General features: G+C 44.8%; 1 protein-coding gene across 1 annotated transcript; it reads right to left on the bottom strand.

The window, feature by feature from the left end:
• Nucleotides 1-921: 921 nt before the first annotated feature.
• Nucleotides 922-6,343, bottom strand: LOC145363540 (putative G-protein coupled receptor 139). The gene is made up of 2 exons (XM_080218726.1): nucleotides 6,274-6,343; nucleotides 922-1,823 (listed from the first exon to the last, which is right to left on the bottom strand). Exons 1-2 carry the CDS (start codon nucleotides 6,341-6,343, stop codon nucleotides 922-924), a joined length of 972 nt encoding a protein of 323 aa, XP_080074852.1.
• Between the last annotated feature and the right edge of the window lie 11,413 nt (nucleotides 6,344-17,756).

The following is a 17,756-nucleotide window of genomic DNA, read 5'->3' as shown; positions in this document are numbered from 1 at the left end:
CCAGTTGCATAACATCTTGGCTACTACAGTGCCTCCCGCTGCATTGTTCAACTTTTCCCATGTCAAGACTTTTAGAAGTACAGATTACATTCAGATGTATTACATCTCACCATTCAAATTTCAGTGTAGACAGTTACAACATTGTGAAGCTATATTGTCCGATACATTGCATTGGTATTTTTTAATTACAACATTGCATGTAAATTAATCGACAAAGAAACTCCACTTCTCACATATCGAGATGGACATAGTGAAAGAAAGATTGATTGTAAAGGATTTGTACATATTCCCAAACTATTGATACTAATGTTTTTCTCTTTTAATTCACAGGTTTTAAGTCGGTCCGCCTTGTTGTCCAACGAGGGGCATACACGCGATGGGTCGTACTAGGGCTGCTCTTGAATGTTCGAGATTGGCCTAGTGCTTCATGTCGTTAGTGTGTGCCTAAACTGGACCAGATACTGGGCAACACGACAGCTCAGTGACTATCACTGATTGCTGTGCAGACACATGGATTTGGGCCAGTGTCTGTGGGAGTTTGCACATTCTCCCCGTGCTTGCGTGGGTTTTTCTCCGGGTGCTCCGGTTTCCTCCCACACCCCAAAGATGTGCCATTAGGTTGATTGGAGGTAATAAGTTGCCCCTAAATTAGTTTTCCCTCAATGTGGAATGCCATAAGCATAGATAAGAGTCATGGGTGGAGGGGGGACTGGTAATGTTAAAATGGCAGCACGGGCTCGTTGGGCCGAAGGGCCTGTTTCCCGGGCTGTTTTTGTTCTTTGTTCTTTGTATTAATTGGCTAGACAGACAGACAGATAGGCAGGTAGATAGGTTGGTCAGTCGAGAGAGTGAGAGAGAGAGATACAAGGAGCCCCTCTGATGGAAGTGAAATGATGTGAGAATGTTGTGCGGTATTTTTATTTATTGTTTAAGACAGCCGATGAACCTGGTGATGGGCCAGGCCAGCACATGCTTCATCTCCTGTCGGAACTTGGTCTGGGCCACCGCATAGATGAAGACGTTGTTGCAGGAACTGACCACCTGGAGCATGTTGGCTGTCTCCTGGAGGATGTACTGAGGGTCTTTGAAATCTGAACTGTTAAAGTAGCCCTTGCCTTTTATCCGCACATAGAGGAAGTGTACGACATAGGTGACCCAGAGGAGGAGGAAGCTGAGCGCAATAGTGAAGAGGAGGATAATGGACCTCTTGCGGTTGGCCATCTCGGGGTCCCCGTGACTGTCTGAGCCCCGAAGCCTCCTGCGGGCTCTGCTGGCCGCTAGGATGTGTCTCACAGTCAGAACGTTGAGCAGCAGGATGAGGAAGAACGGAAAAAAGGGAGTTAAGATGCGGTCCACCCAGTCATAGGCTTTCCAGGCGGGCATTGTGAAGTAGGTGGATCTGCGGTCACAGAACCAGGGCACTCCGTTCAGGATGTACAAAGGCCGGCAGACAAAGTACAAAGGGGCGTTCTTGGCACAGGTTAGGGCACAGACTATTCCTATAACCCGCAATGCTGTTTTTTCGGTACAGTATCTGGCCTTCAGGCTCTGGCAGCAGATAGCCACGAAACGGTCGACGGTGAAAGCCACTGTCAGCCAGACTGAGCCATCCCGGGTCGCAAAGACCAGCACAATACTCACTGCACTCGCTGGAGTGGTGGACAAGACACTGTTAGCAAAGAAGATGCGGCCGATCCGATTGAGGATGACGGCAGTGACGATGACCAGGAAATCGCTCACCGCTATCGCCACCAGGTAGTAGGTGATGCACCGGGAGAGTCCGCACCGTCCTCGGAATAAGATTATAATCGCCAACAAGTTGGCTGTGAGAAATTAAAGGAGAGAGAGAGATTCACCAAGGGAACACTAAACACCAACTTCTGCCTCATCTAATCAGATACTGAAACCTTCCTGAGAAGTCCCTTTGCCACTCCCATATTACAAATCTTCCATAGCTATCGTCTTTTTTTTCTACATCCAATGCTGGATCAAACGTGTCAATATTGACGCGATTAGAATGGGTCCCCAGCCGACGAGGGAGCGAGCTATCTTGGATCTGGTGCTATGTAATGAGGCGGGTAGAATTAGGGACCTTGAGGTGAAGGATCCTCTTGGAGAGAGTGATCATTGTATGGTGGAGTTTCTGTTGCAGATGGAGGAGGAGAAAGTGGGTTCCCGGACACGTGTCCTTTGTTTGAATAGAGGGGAGTACGGTAGGATGAGAGAAGAATTGGCGAATGTGGACTGGGGGAGCGCGTTGGAAGGTAGGTCTGCTGAGGAGCAGTGGAGGATCTTTAAGGAGATCTTTCTTGGTGCTCAGCAGAAATTTATTCCGATGGTTAAAAAGGACAGTAGGAAGAGAGGTAATAAGCCGTGGATAACGAAGGAGGTGAAGGAAAGTGTTAAATTAAAAGCGGAGGAATTTAGAGTAGCTAAGAGCAGTGGGCGAGAAGAGGATTGGGAAAGGTTTAAATGTCAACAAAGATTGACAAAAAAGTTGATAAAGGAGGGTAGAAGAAGCTATGAAGCTGGGCTAGCACTTAATATAAAAAAGGATAGCAAGAGTTTTTATAAATATATAAAAAGGAAGAGGCTGGCTAGGGTGAACGTTGGTCCCTTAGCGGATGAGAAAGGGGACCTAGTGGTAGGGGATGGGGATATGGCTAAGGTCTTGAATAACTTTTTTGTTTCTGTCTTCACGGAGGAGGACGTGAATAATTTGCCGGGTGTTAGCGATGGAAAGGTGGTAGGACTGGAGGGTCTTAATGACATTACTGTTACTAGAGAGGTGGTGCGCGACAGACTGGAGGGGCTGATTGTGGACAAGTCCCCAGGACCGGATGGAATGCATCCGAGGGTTCTGAAAGAAATGGCGGAGGTGATAGTGGATGCCTTGGTGGTTATTTTCCAGACGTCGCTGGATTCCGGGGAAGTGCCGGAGGATTGGAAAACGGCTAATGTTACGCCGTTGTTTAAGAAGGGTGCCAGGCAAAAGGCGGGGAATTACAGGCCGGTTAGTTTAACGTCTGTGGTAGGTAAAATGTTAGAATCCGTCATTAAGGAGGAAATTGCGAGGCATCTTGAAGGGAATTGCTTGATAGGGCAGACGCAGCACGGTTTCATTAAAGGGAAGTCGTGTCTGACAAATTTACTGGAGTTCTATGAGGATGTGTCTAGGGCGGTGGATAGAGGAGAGCCGGTGGATGTGGTCTTTCTGGATTTTCAGAAGGCGTTTGATAAGGTACCTCACAAGAGGTTACTGCAGAAGGTCAGAGGACATGGAGTTGGGGGTAGGGTGTTAGCGTGGATAGAGGATTGGTTGTCAAATAGGAGGCAGAGAGTGGGGGTCAATGGGTGCTATTCGGATTGGCGGTTGGTGACTAGTGGGGTGCCCCAGGGGTCGGTGCTGGGGCCTCAGCTATTTACCATTTATATAGATGATCTGGAGGAGGGAACCGAGTGTAGGGTGTCGAAATTTGCTGATGACACCAAGATTGGGGGAAAGGCAAATTGTGTGGAGGGTGTGGAGAGTCTGCAGAAGGATCTAGATAGGCTGGGCGAATGGGCCAGGAAATGGCAAATGGAATTTAATGTTGGCAAGTGTGAGGTGGTCCACTTTGGTAGGAAGAATGGTAGGAAGGACTATTACTTACGTGGCGAAAAACTGCAGCAGGCGACGGTGCAGAGGGACCTCGGGGTCCTTGTGCATGAGTCGCAAAAACCCAGCCTGCAGGTGCAGCAGGTGGTCAGGAAGGCGAATGGGATGCTGGCCTTCATAGCGAGGGGGATTGAATATAAAAGTAGGGAGGTCTTGCTGCAGCTGTATAGGGCATTGGTGAGGCCGCAGCTGGAGTACTGTGTGCAGTTTTGGGCGCCGCACCTGCGCAAGGATATTTTGGCCTTGGAGGGAGTGCAGAGGAGGTTTACTAGGCTGATACCGGAGTTGAGGGGGTTGAGCTATGAGGAGAGGCTGAATAAACTAGGCTTGTACTCGTTAGAGTTTAGAAGAATGAGGGGAGATCTCATTGAGACGTATAAGATGATGAATGGGATGGATAGGATAGAGGTGGAAAGACTCTTCCCGCTCAAAAAAGACAGTAGGACTAGGGGGCACAGCCTCAAGATAAAGGGGGGGCGGTTCAGAACGGAGTTGAGGAGGAACTTCTTCACTCAAAGGGTGGTGAATATCTGGAATTCTCTGCCCGTTGAAGTGGTGGAGGCTGCCTCGCTAAATATTTTTAAGAAGCGGGTTGATGGGTTTTTGATAAGAGAGGGGATTAAGGGTTATGGGGAGAGGGCGGGAAAGTGGAACTGAGCCACGACAGATCAGCCATGATCTTATTGAATGGCGGGGCAGGCTCGAAGGGCCAGATGGCCTACTCCTGCTCCTATTTCTTATGTTCTTATGTTCTTAAACTCGAGTCACTGAATTAATCCGATGAGCTCGCTGTGCAGTTGAAGATCATCCGAAATAGTTGCTGCCCATGACTTATTTCGGATCAAGTCGCGCCCCTCCTTCATTACTATGCTCACTGAGCCTATATATTGAGTCCCATTCCGGCAATGTCTGGGTTTTAACAATCGAAACATTCCATGTTTCAATTTCCTGCTCTCTCCCCGCGCTGTAACGTCCTACAACGACCTAAGCTCTCAGTTTATCCATAATTCTGCCCTGGTGACCATCCATGGTACTAACCGTTCATTAGTAACAGTTATGTCTTTAACTCTTGAGGATTTCATCTCTGGAATTCCTTCCCTCAGAATTTCTGTTTGTGCTTCCTAATTTTGGACGTTCATTATCACCTGCCTCTTTGATCAAACTTTGTGTGAAAATTTACTGAGCCATTTGGTAATGAATTCATCTGTTAAAGCGAAGTATCCTCACCATATGTGATAGAGTTTCTGAAGGAACAAGTATAACTCGACTTTTTCAAGCGAAAATGACAGATGAACAAAAAAATGTTGGCCTTGCCAGGAACAGCAGCATTCGCTAATTGCTCAAAACATAATCATTCAAAACGTACAAAAGCTACCAGTGAAAGACATAAGACCATAAGAAATAGGAGCAGGAGTAGGCCATCTAGCCCTTCGAGCCTGCCCCACCATTCAATAAGATCATGGCTGATCTGAAGTGGATCAGTTCCACTTTCCCGCTTTCTCCCCATAACCCTTAATTCCCCTGTCTCTTAGAAACCTATCTACCCGTCTACCTACCTAAAGACAAAATAAATAATAGCTTAAAATTTTTAAATCCCCAGTAATCGATTTAAAACGTTCCCATCATTAATTCCGAAGATATATCATGTTCCTTCACTGTCACTGGGCCAAATTCTTGGAACTCTCTTCCTAACAGCACTGTGAATGGATCTACACCTCAAGACAGCAGCGGAGGAGGAAAGAGGACAATTCATCACCACCTTCTCAAGGGTATTAGGAATGCGCAATATATGTTGGCCCATTCAGCGATGCTCACATCCCGTAAGTGAATAAAAGCAATGCACATACGTATTAGCAAAATACGTAAAATAAAATAGTATAACATATTCAAGAGGCGGCTGGATGTAGCACTTGGGGCGAATGGGATCAAAGGTTATGCAGGAAAATGCAGGATTTGGCTATTGAGTTGGATGATCAGCCATGATCGCAATGAATGGTGCAGCAGCCTCGAAGGGTCAAATCGCATCCTCCTGCTCTATCTTCTAAGTTTCTATAAAAATAAAAGTCGGGCCAATCCAATACACTGTCACTATTGCATTTTTCCAGTGGGCGCACTGTTCATTAGTGTAATCATTGAATACACCTCTGTATCTCAACTAATATATAATGCTTATACTGATACTCTTCTGACACGAATAATATCTATGCATCAAAAAGTACTTTGCTGCATCATAATACACCGGTGTTCCACACGACGCTAACACACCAGGTTGCATTTGATTACATCGGCATCAAAATTAATGTTGAAATATAAAACAGATTTCGATTCATGCTATAGCAGATACTACATTCATCTTCCAGTGATAACAAACCATTTTTCTAAATTTGCAGCAAAATAATTTCAGTAGTATCTTGTAATGCCCCACAATGGAAGTATGATTAATGCACTTTAGTTCACCATAACACGCTGTCATATATAACTTAGGTCTATATATTTGCCTGGTTGAATTTCCTCACGCAAACAAAACATTGAGCACAATCCTAAAAGGGAAAATACAAAATTTGTGAACATTTACAAAAGAGAAAATAACGACTTCTTTGTTATCCAGTACTTACCTGGGGCACCAATAGCAGCAAGAACTGGATAGCAAACAGCAAAAAAGAGGCCATTCGCTGGTCCGTGCATCCTCTTGCAGGAACTGAAAGAAATCCAGGAGCTCTACTCTGTATTGCTGCATCAATTTCAAAACGCCCCTCATTTATTCCTAGTGAGAATCTCTGGAGGGACAATTACATTACAACATACACCTTTGTTACGGTTCTGTGAACAAACAGATTAAGTTAGGGTGAGGTAGCCAAATGGTTACAAAATTGGCTTGATGACAAGGAGACACGGTATGGTTGTAGAGGGTTGTTTTCCAAACTAGAAGTCTGTGACCAGTGGTGTGCCTCAGGGATCGGTACTGGATCCAAATTTTTTTTGTCATTATTGTTAATGATTTGGATAAGAATTTAGGAGGCCTGGTTAGTAAGTTTGCAGATGACACCAAGGTTGGTGACATAGTAGAGAGTGAAGAAGGTTATCTAGGATTGCAATTGGATCTTGATCAATTCGGCCAGTGGGCTGATAATGGCTGATGGAATTTAATTTAGATAAATTCGAGATGATGCATTTTGGTAGATCGAGCCAGGGCAGGACTTATTCAGTTAATAATAATAATAATAATCCTTGTGCATGAGTCGCAAAAACCCAGCTTGCAGGTGCAGCAGGTGGTCAGGAAGGCGAATGGGATGCTGGCCTTCATAGCGAGGGGGATTGAATATAAAAGCAGGGAGGTCTTGCTGCAGCTGTATAGGGCATTGGTGAGGCCGCAGCTGGAGTACTGTGTGCAGTTTTGGGCGCCGTACTTGCGCAAGGATATTTTGGCCTTGGAGGGAGTGCAGAGGAGGTTTACTAGGCTGATGCCGGAGTTGAGGAGGTTGAGCTATGAGGAGAGGCTGAATAAACTAGGCTTGTACTCGTTGGAGTTTAGAAGAATGAGGGGAGATCTCATTGAGACGTATAAGATGATGAATGGGATGGATAGGATAGAGGTGGAGAGACTCTTCCCGCTCAGAAAGGATAGTAGGACTAGGGGGCACAGCCTCAAGATAAAGGGGGGGCGGTTTAGAACGGAGTTGAGGAGGAACTTCTTCACTCAAAGGGTGGTGAATCTCTGGAATTCTCTGCCCATTGAAGTGGTGGAGGCTACCTCGCTAAATATTTTTAAGAAGCGGGTTGATGGGTTTTTGATAAGAGAGGGGATTAAGGGTTATGGGGAGAGGGTGGGAATGTGGAACTGAGCCACGACAGATCAGCCATGATCTTATTGAATGGCGGGGCAGGCTCGAAGGGCTAGATGGCCTACTCCTGCTCCTATTTCTTATGTTCTTATGTTCTTATTAATGCAGTTAATGGTAGGGTGTTGGGGGTAGATATAGAACAGAGGGATCTCGGAGTATAGAACATAGAACATAGAACATAGAACATTACAGCGCAGAACAGGCCCTTCGGCCCACGATGTTGCGCCGACCAGTTACAAAAACAATGACCCACTAGCCTATACCAATCCCTTTTCGTCCATAAACCTATCCAGAGATCTCTTAAACGCCCCCAAACTAGACGCATTTACAACTGCAGCAGGCAGGGCATTCCAATCCTTCACCACCCGCTGGGTAAAGAACCTACCCCTGACATCCGTCCTGTAGCTACCCCCCCTTAATTTAAAGCCATGCCCCCTCGTGCTAGCTTTCTCCATCCGAGGAAAAAGGCTATCACTATCCACCCTATCTAAACCTCTAATCATCTTATATGTTTCAATAAGATCCCCTCTTAGCCGCCTTCTTTCCAACGAAAACAACCCTAAATCCCTCAGTCTCTCCTCATAGGACCTCCCCACCATACCAGGCACCATCCTAGTAAACCTCCTCTGCACCCTCTCCAACGCCTCCACATCCTTCTTGTAATGCGGGGACCAGAACTGCACACAGTACTCCAAGTGTGGCCGCACTAGAGTAGTGTACAGTTGCAACATTACACTGCGACTCCTAAATTCAATCCCCCTACCAATAAACGCCAAGACACCGTACGCCTTCTTAACAACCTTATCTACTTGATTCCCAACTTTCAGGGATCTATGTACACACACACCTAGATCCCTCTGTTCATCCACACTATTCAAAGTCCTCCCGTTAGCCCTATACTCGACACATCTGTTGCTCCTACCAAAGTGAATTACCTCACACTTCTCCGCATTAAATTCCATTCGCCACCTCTCGGCCCAGCTCTGCAACCTATCTAAGTCTCCCTGCAGACTATGACACCCTTCCTCACAATCTACCACACCTCCAATTTTGGTGTCATCAGCAAATTTACTAATCCACCCAACTATACCCTCATCCAGATCATTAATAAAAATTACAAACAACAGTGGCCCCAAAACAGATCCCTGAGGCACACCACTCGTAACTGTACTCCATGATGAATATTTACCATCCACCACCACCCTCTGTCTCCTATCTGATAGCCAATTCCTGATCCAACTTCCTAGATTACCCACAATCCCATACATCTGCATCCCATACATCTGTATAGGTTCATAGGTCTTTGAAAGTAGAGTCATAAGTCGACAGAATGATGAAGAAGGCATGTGGCATGCTTGATTTCATTGGTCAGAATATTGAATACAAAATTTGGGACGCCTTGTTGAAGTTATAGAAGACATTAGTAAGGCTATACATGAAATACTGTGTACAGTTCTGTTCACAATATTATAAAAAGAATATTATTAAATTAGAAAGAGTGCAGAAAAAGATTTACCAGGATGTTCCCGGGACTTAATGCTTTGAGTCATAAGGAGTAACTGGACAGACTGACTGTCACATGGAAAGTCTGGGCAATAGTGCAATGCAGAACTGTTCATGTGTCCCACAAAACCACAAGTACAAGAAAGACTGCCAAGCACTCGTTTCCAGGCTTTCCCTGCAGCCCTTCTTAAACAAAGGCCAACATAGAACACTACAGCACAAACAGGCCCTTCAGCCCACGAGTTGTGCCAATCATATCCATACCTACCAGGCCTATCTATAACTCTCAATCCCGTTAAATCCCATGTACTCATCCAGAAGTCTCTTAAAAGACCCCAGCGAGTTTGCCTCTACCACCACTGACGGCAGCCAATTCCACTCACTACCACCCTCTGACATCTCCAAACATTTGCCACTCTCCAACCTGCAGGCATCTCACCCTTGACTATCAATGATCCCAATATCTCTGCTGGGGGCCCGCAATTTCCTCCCTAGCTTCCCTGGGATACACTTCATCAGGTCCTGGGGATTTATCTCCCTTGATGCACTTTAAGACTTCTGGCACCTCTTTCTCAGTAATATGTACACTCCTCTAGACATCACTATTTATTTCCCCAAGTTCCTTAACTTCCATGCTTTTCTCAACAGTAAATATTGATCAGAAATATTCATTTCAGATCCCACCCATTCCTTGTGGATCCGCACATAGATGATCATGTTAATCCTGAAGAGGCCCAACTCGCTCCCTTGTTACTCTTTTGCTCTTTATGTATTTGTAGAAGTTCTTTGGATTCTCCTTTGCCTTATCTGCCAAAGCAATCTCGTGTCCCATTTTTGCCCTCCTGATTTCTCTCTGAAGTCTACTCCCACACCCCCTACACTCTTCAAGGGATTCATTTCATCCCAGCTGCCTATGCATAGCATGTGCCTGTTTCTTCTTGACCAGGGCCTCAATATGCTGAGTCATTCACGGTTCCCTACTTCTGCCAGCCTTGCCCTTCATTATAAGAGAAATGCGCTTACCCTGAACCCTTTTGAAAGCCTCCCACATACCAGACACCCCTTTGCCATCTCACAGACTACCTCAATTAACTTATGAAAGCTCCTGCCTGATACCATCAAAATTGGGCTTGCCCCAATTTAAAATTTTAACTTTTGGCCCAGACCTATCATTCTCCATAGCTATCTTAAAACTAACAGAATTATGGTCACTGGTCCCAAAGCGATCCCTCACTAACACTTCTGTCACCTACCCTTCCTTATTTCCCAACAGGAGGTCAAGTTTTGCCTCCTCTCTACTTGGGCCATCCACATACTGAATGAGAAATTCCTTCTGAATACACTCAACAAATTTCGCTCCATCCAGCCCTCTAACACTATGCTGTACCAGTCAATGTTGAGAAAGTTAAAATCTCCTACTGTTCCCAACCTATTTTTCCTGCAGCTAACTGTAATCTCCTTACATTTTTGCTCCTGAATTTTCTGCTGAATATTTGGGGGTCTATTTCCCCTTCCTTATTTCTCAGTTCTACCCATATTGACTCAGTGGTCGAACCCTCGGATATATCCCCTCGCAGTACAGCCGTGATGTTTTCCCTAATCAAAAATGCAACTCCCCTTCCTCTCTTACCTCATGTTCTATCTGTCCTATAGCATCTGTACCCTGGAACATTGAGCTGCCAGTCCTATCCCTCCCTTAGCCATGTTTCAACAATTGCTATAATATCCCAGTCCCGCATACCCACCCATGCCCTGAGTTCATCTGCCTTCTCCATTAGGCCTCTTACATTGAAACAAACTCAGTTTAATCTGGATTTCCCTTGCTCTCTGTCTTTCTTTTGCCTGATCAGTCTGGTACTCGGATTACTAACGCTGCCTTTACTGCTTAATGTACTCTGTTTAATTTGTGTGCTGTCCTCAAATTTTTCTTCTGTCTCCCTACTGCTTGGAATCCCAACCCCCTGCCGAACTAGTTTAAACCCTCCCGAATGGCTCTAGCAAATCTCCCCGCCAGGATGTTGCCCCCACGCACGCCCACCCCCCCCCCCCTCTTCAGTTTAGGTGTAACCCATCCCTCCTGAACAGACCGCCCCTTCCCCAGAAAAGATCCCAATGATCCAAAAATCTAAATCTCTGCCCACTGCACCAGCTCTCAAGCCACGCATTCAACTCATGCATAGCGAGAGGGTTCAAGCTGACTATGCAGTTAAATCGGTGCGCTGCCCAGAAAACTGAAAATAAGTGGGTTTCACACATTGAAAAATTTCGTTCCTCTCGAGTTAGTATACGGGAAGCATAAGAGATTGGCCCGAGTCATACATGCCGTTCTTGGAGGGGCACAGTGGCTAGTGTGCTATCAGTGGCTGCTACTTCAAGGACAAAGGGGAGTTCAGGATTGGTTAGCTGTAAGGCAGGGTCTTGTGCAAGGGATTATTTGAAGTCTGAAACAGGTTGTGTGTGCCATGCAGTCCAGACACATAGGATGTTTATTCGTAAAATTTCGGACAGGGGAGCGGCTTTAGTGGCGAAACCGTCTATGTGGTTCCATCTGTACCCCACCTAGCCGAGAAAGGAGCGTAATGAGCTCACGTTCTTTGATAAGGGAAGGTGTGTTACGGACTCGATTCGCTTCCTTTCTATCCCACGCTTTCCCTCGGTCACTACTGTACACAAGTAAGAGACCTGTTGTGTCATGATCTGGGCTTTCTTGGGATTTACCTTAAATCATAATATAGTGAGGAGGTTCAGCGCTTCATCCAATATTATTCAAGCAATGAAGTAGTGACAAACCGAGTCATTCCAGTCCAGTGAATCAAATATCAGTGGTGAGGAAATAATTGGGAAAAAGGAAGTCTAAGGGAAAGAATTAATCTCGATTTGGAGAGGCAAAGATTAATCGAGGATTGTCACCATGACTTTGTCAGGGGGAGCCATGTCTAAGAAATTTGACTGGGTCTTTTGAGGAGGTGACTAGGTATATAGCTGATGTCGTCTACCTGGACTTCAGGAGGCTTCTGAGAATGTCTGCATGGGAAACCAATTAAGAAGTTAAGAGTGACTATCACTGTTTGCAGTGCAGTTACATGGATTTGGGCCAGTATCTGTGGGAGTTTGCGCATTCTCCCTGCGGTTGCTTGGGTTTCCTCCGGGTGCTCCGGTTTCCTCCCACACCCCAAAGATGTGCTCTTAGGCTGATTGGTGTAACAAATTGTCCCTAAATTATTCTCCCCTCAATCTGGTTTCCAATGTGGGTGCCATAAGCATAGACATGGGTCAAGTTTGGAAGAGGAAAAGCACAATGTTAAAAGGGCGGCGTGGGCTTGTTGGGCCGAAGGGCCTGTTTCCCGTGCTGCGTTGTTTTTTGTTCTTTGTACATGGGATCCAAGGTAATCTGGCAGATTTGACAAAAATTGGCTTTGTGGAGGGAGGCAAAATGTCATGGTCAAATGTTGTTTTGGTGACTGGAAAGCTGCGTCCAGTGGTGTACATCAAGGTCAAGATGTAGTGTACAAGTATGATCTGGACGTGAATATGGGAGGTATGGTAGGGAAGTTCACAGATGCCACGAAAATCTGTGATGAGATAAGTAGCAAGGGGGAAATCCTTAGATTACAGGATGATATAGACGGGCTGGTTAGAAGGCAGAATAGTGTCAAATGGAACTTAACCCTGAAAAGTGTGAGGTGAATAATTTTGGGAGGACTAACAAAGCATAGAAGTGAACAGTAGGACATGGAAAGTACAGGTATCTTCTCAAAGTATCCAAAGATCCATGAAAGCAGCTGCACAGGTAAATAACATACTTCAGAAAGCAATTTGGATACGTGTCTATATTAGTCACAGCTTAGAATATAATAATGGGCAGGCAATGATGGTTCAGTATAAATCTCTTGCAAAAGGGTGCAAAGGAGATTCACCAGGATGTTGTCTGGACTGGAACGTTTCATGTATGAAGATTTGCTGGTTAGTCTGGGGTTTTCCTTGGAGCAGAGAAGGCAGAGAGAGGACCTCACCAATATGTAAAACAAATGAGGGGGGAAGAAAGGGTAGATAATAAGAAACATTCCCTCTTAACAGAGTTTTCAAATAACCAGGGATAATAGACTTTAGATAAGGAGCAAGAGATTTAGAGTGGATTTGAAGATTTTTTTTCACCCAGAGGATGGTGAGAGTTTGGATCTCTGAATGAAATTGAGGTAGAGGCTGGAACCTCATAACATGTAAGAAACGCATAGATGAGCACTTAGATGATCATTGCATAAAAGGGCATGGACCAAGTGCTGGGAAATGAAAGTGGAATAGAGAGGTGTTTGATGACCTTAAATGTAGGACGTTTAAGTTTATTTATTAATGTCACATAAGGCTTACATTAACACGGCAATGAAGTTACTCTGAAAATCCCCTAGGCACCACACTGCAGAGCCTGTTCAGATACACTGAGGGAGAAATTAGTATGGCCAAATCGAGGGGTGATAGATATAGGACAGATGTCAGAGGTAGGTTCTTTGGTCGGAGGGTAGTAAGGGTGTGGAATGCCCTGCCTGCAGCAGTAGTGGACTCGCCAACTTTAAGGGCATACAAATAGTCATTGGATAGACATATGGCTAATATTGGAATAGTTTAGGTTCGAGGGTCATTAGATTGGTTTCACTGGTCGGCGCAACATTGACGGCCGAAGGGCCTGTACTGCGCTGTAATGTTCTATGTTCTATGTTCTATAACGTCCACAACCTCGTTCAATTCAAATTTGTTATGGACAAAGAAATTAACAAGTTGCAGAAAAATGTTTTGGATTGGGGGAGAGCAGATTTTAACAAAATTGGGCAGGGTCTGACCAAGGCTGGAATGCGTTACTTGTGGAGGAATCTATAGAAGAGCAGTGGGGTTGTTCAAAGATGAAATGGGAAGGGTACAGGCCCAACATGTTCCCCCAAGGGTTATAGGAGAAGGTTTAATGAATCCAAAGACCCGTGGGTGTCCAGAGACATTCAGGATGAAAGGAAAAGGAAAAGAGAGGCTCTTAACAAGGAAGACTGCGGAGGCATTAGTGGAGTCCAGAACGTGCAGGATGGAGCTTAAGTAATGAATTAGGAGAGCAAAGAGGGGATATGAGAAAGCTCTGGTTAGTAGAAGTAGGGAAAATCCTATGAAATTCTACAAGTATATCAATGGGAAGAGCTTAACCAGGGAAAGAATAGAGCCCAATAGGGGCCTAGCGGGAAATCTGTGGATGGAGCAGAGGACATTAGTAGGGTGTTAAAGGAATACTTAACACCCGACTTCACCCATGAGCATGAGAAGATAGTTACGGAACTCGAGGAGCGAGACTGTGAGGCTCTAGAGAAAACTGGCATTGGGAATGACAAGTTTTTGGAGATTATAGTGGGCTTAAAAGTGGGACAATTTCCAGGTCCGGATGAATTGTGTCCCAAGCTGCTGTGGGAAGCAAGGGAGGAAATTGCAGGGGCTCTGACTCAAATTTTTAATTCCTCCCTGGCCACTGGGGAGGCACCAGAGGACTGGAGAAAAGCTAATGTGGTCCCACTATTTAAGGAAGGTTATACAGACAAGTTTAAGGGGAGTACGTCTGCGGAGGCGTTAGTGGAGTACAGAAAGTGCAGGATGGAGCTTAAGTAATCAATTAGGATAGCGAAGAGGGGATACGAGGAAACTCTGTCTAGTAAAAATAAGGAAAAATCTAAGATATTCTAAAAGTACATCAATGGGAAGAGGATAACGAGGGAAAGAGTAGGGCCCATTGCGGACCAAGGGGGAAATCTGTGGATGGAGGTAGAGGACATTGATAGAGTCGTCAGCTATGCTAATGAGAAGATAGTTGAGGAACTGGGAGAGAGGCTGTGAGGCTCGAGTGTAAGTTGTCACCAGGAGTAATAAGATATTGGAGGCTTTGGCGGGCTTAAAAGTGGGAAAATCTCCAGGTCCGGATGAATTGTGTCCTAGGCTGTTGTGCGGGGCAAGGAAGGAAATTGCTGGGACTCTGACTCAAATTTTAAATTCCTCCCTGGCCTCTGGGGATGTGCCAGAGGACTGGAAAACAGATAATGTGATCCCACTATCTAAGAAAGATTGTAGAAATAAACCAGAGAACTACAGATCAATGAGTCTCAGGACTGTGATTGGGAAACTAGTAGAGAAGATTCTAAAGGAGAGAATCTACCTCTATTTAAAGAGGCAAGGTTTGATCAAAGATAGTCATCATGATTTTGTCAGAGGAGATCATGCCTAACAAACTGGATCGAATTTTTTGAGCATGTAACCAAGTGTGTGGATGAGGGTACTGCGGTTCATATAGTTTACATGGATTTCAGCACAGCCTTTGACAAAATCCCCCATGGGAGATTTATTAAGAAGACTAATGCACATGGGATACAGGGTGATCTGACAAGGTTGATTCATAATGGTTTGGCGGCTGAAGACAGAGGGTGGTGACAGACGGCTGCTTTAGTGACTAGAGGCCAATGACTAGTGGCACCCCACAGGGAACCGTGCTGGAGCCCCTATTGTTCGCCATTTATATAAAGGGCATAGATGTCTATGTGGGGTTAGGATCAGTAAGTTTGCTGATGACAGAAGGATTGGCCAAGTGGTTAACTGCGAGGTTGAGTTACAGGAAGCTATACGAGATGGTCAAATAGACAGATAAGCGGCAGTTGAAAAGTGTGAGCTGTTTTGGAAGAAGTAATTTGACAAGGAAATATACCAGGAAATTCGATAGAACAAGGGGACCTTTGCATGTTTCTCCATAGATCTCTGAAGCCGGAAAGGCAGGAAAATAGGGTGGTGAAAAAGGCATACGGCACAATCACCTTTATCAGGAGTAAATTGCAAAACCAGAGAGGTCAGGATAGAGTTGTAAAGAAGTTAGTGAGGCCAGAGTTGGAGTACTGTGTGCAGCTCTCGCCGCCATGTTGTAGGAAGGATGTGAACGCATTGGAGAGAGTGCAACAGAGATTTACATAAGAACGTAAGAAATAGGAGCAGGAGTAGGCCATCTAGCCCTTCAAGCCTGCCCCGCCATTCAATAAGATCATGGCTGATCTGAAGTGGATCAATTCCACTTTCCCGCTTTCTCCCCATAACCCTTAATTCCCTTGTCTGTCAGAAATCTATCTACCCATGACTAAAATATATTCAGCGAGGTAGCCTCCACCACTTCAACAGGCAGAGAATTCCAGAGATTCACCACCCTTTGAGAGAAGAAGTTCCTCCTCAACTCTGATCTGAACTGCCCCCCCCCCCCCACACCTTATCTTGAGGCTGTGCCCTCAAGTCCTGCTATCTTTTCTAAGCGGGAAGAATCTCTCTACCTCTATCCTATCTATTCCCTTCATTATGTCTCTATAAGATCTCTCCTCAGCCTTCTAAACTCCAATGAGTTCAGACCCAGTCTATTTACCAGGCTGCTGCCTAGGATGGAACACTTAAGTTATAAAGAGAGGTTGAATAGACTTGGGTTGTTTTCTTTGGTGTAGAGAGGACTGAGGGGCTACTGGAATGAGATGTTCAAGATTATGAAAGGCATGGACAGGATGGATAGTGAGCAGCTGTTCCCCTTATTTGAAGAATAATTACGAGGGGAACACAAGTTAAAAGTGAGGGGTGGGAGGTATATCAATCTGTGTATCAATCAATCTGAACATTAACATATCAGATAGCTATTGTAAGTAGCTTCTCTTCTTTGACTACGTAAAGTAAAGCTGAGTCTGTTTGTTCTGGTTTTATTCCCTTGGTGTGCAAATTGAACTCAAATTGTGTTTGCTGTGAACAAAACGTCATTGGTTTGTAAAGTGATAGAGCCAAAACCGTGGTGGTGCGGTCCAGGATGCTGACGCAGGGTGATTAAGGAGAAACACGCTGTGGTATCAAGTAATAGGGAAAGATTGCTGAGAGAGATTAACTCAAAGTAGGCATAATTTGAAAGTTCTAATGTAGAACAAAATAACTGCTTTAGGAAAATAAGAGAGAAAGTCAAAGAACGACAAGATTATACATGACCGAAGTAATCTTCACTTCCCCATCTCCATAGATTCTACAGAACACATTTGGAATGAAGACTATGAAGATGATAATGGCAACATCTGGATAACCGCTGCCACATTCATCACTCTCTTTGTCTTCAGCATTTTCCACAGCACTGTCATCACTCTGGTGAAGCTGAGAAGTTGAAATCCTCTCACTCTTTAATCTGTCCACTTCGTACTCAAAAAAAAAACACGTTTCATTAAAAAAACCATCTGCGATAACTGCAACAGGTCATTAAATGGCCGTTTCATTCTTTTATTTCTCGTACAGGTCGAGTGATCAGTTAAACTTCGGGCAGTGATGATTCCTTGCCGTGCTTTTGGGAACATCTGGATTTAAAAAATAGATATGCCATTTGATGGCTATGAAATTAAGATGCCTTGATTTTATGATGTCAGATGTCTTGGTGAAATGAGAGGAATCTTGCTGCAGATCTTTATTTTTAATTTGCTTGTGCAGGTCCTTCAGAATCAGATCTGTCTTTTCAAAAATACTTAAGTCCTGTACTCCCGAGCAGCTGTGAGCATTCTTAATCTGTAACTCACAGGAATTATGAATGGGATGTATTTTTAAATGTGCGAGGTAATTTTGATTGTACGGTTTATCGATTTTCCCTTTAGCTATCGTTAGTGTGTAAATAGATAGGATTTCTCGCTCCATGCTCTCGAATGTTTTCTTCTTTAATGTTGAGGTCATGGTTGCTCTCGAGT

Source organism: Carcharhinus amblyrhynchos, unplaced genomic scaffold, assembly GCF_965287045.1.
Source record: "Carcharhinus amblyrhynchos unplaced genomic scaffold, sCarAmb.v2.hapA scaffold_39, whole genome shotgun sequence".
In the NCBI taxonomy this organism is placed as follows: domain Eukaryota; kingdom Metazoa; phylum Chordata; class Chondrichthyes; order Carcharhiniformes; family Carcharhinidae; genus Carcharhinus; species Carcharhinus amblyrhynchos.
The sequence above is the reverse complement of the archived record's forward strand: the minus strand, read 5'-3'. Positions and strand labels throughout refer to the sequence as shown.

Coding starts and splice junctions, on each gene's coding strand:
- LOC145363540 (XM_080218726.1), bottom strand. CDS start 6,343: ATGCACGGACCAGCGAATGGCCTCTTTTTTGCTGTTTGCTATCCAGTT. Junction 1,824..6,273: donor TGCTGCTATTGGTGCCCCAG/GTAAGTACTGGA, acceptor AATTTCTCACAG/CCAACTTGTTGGCGATTATA.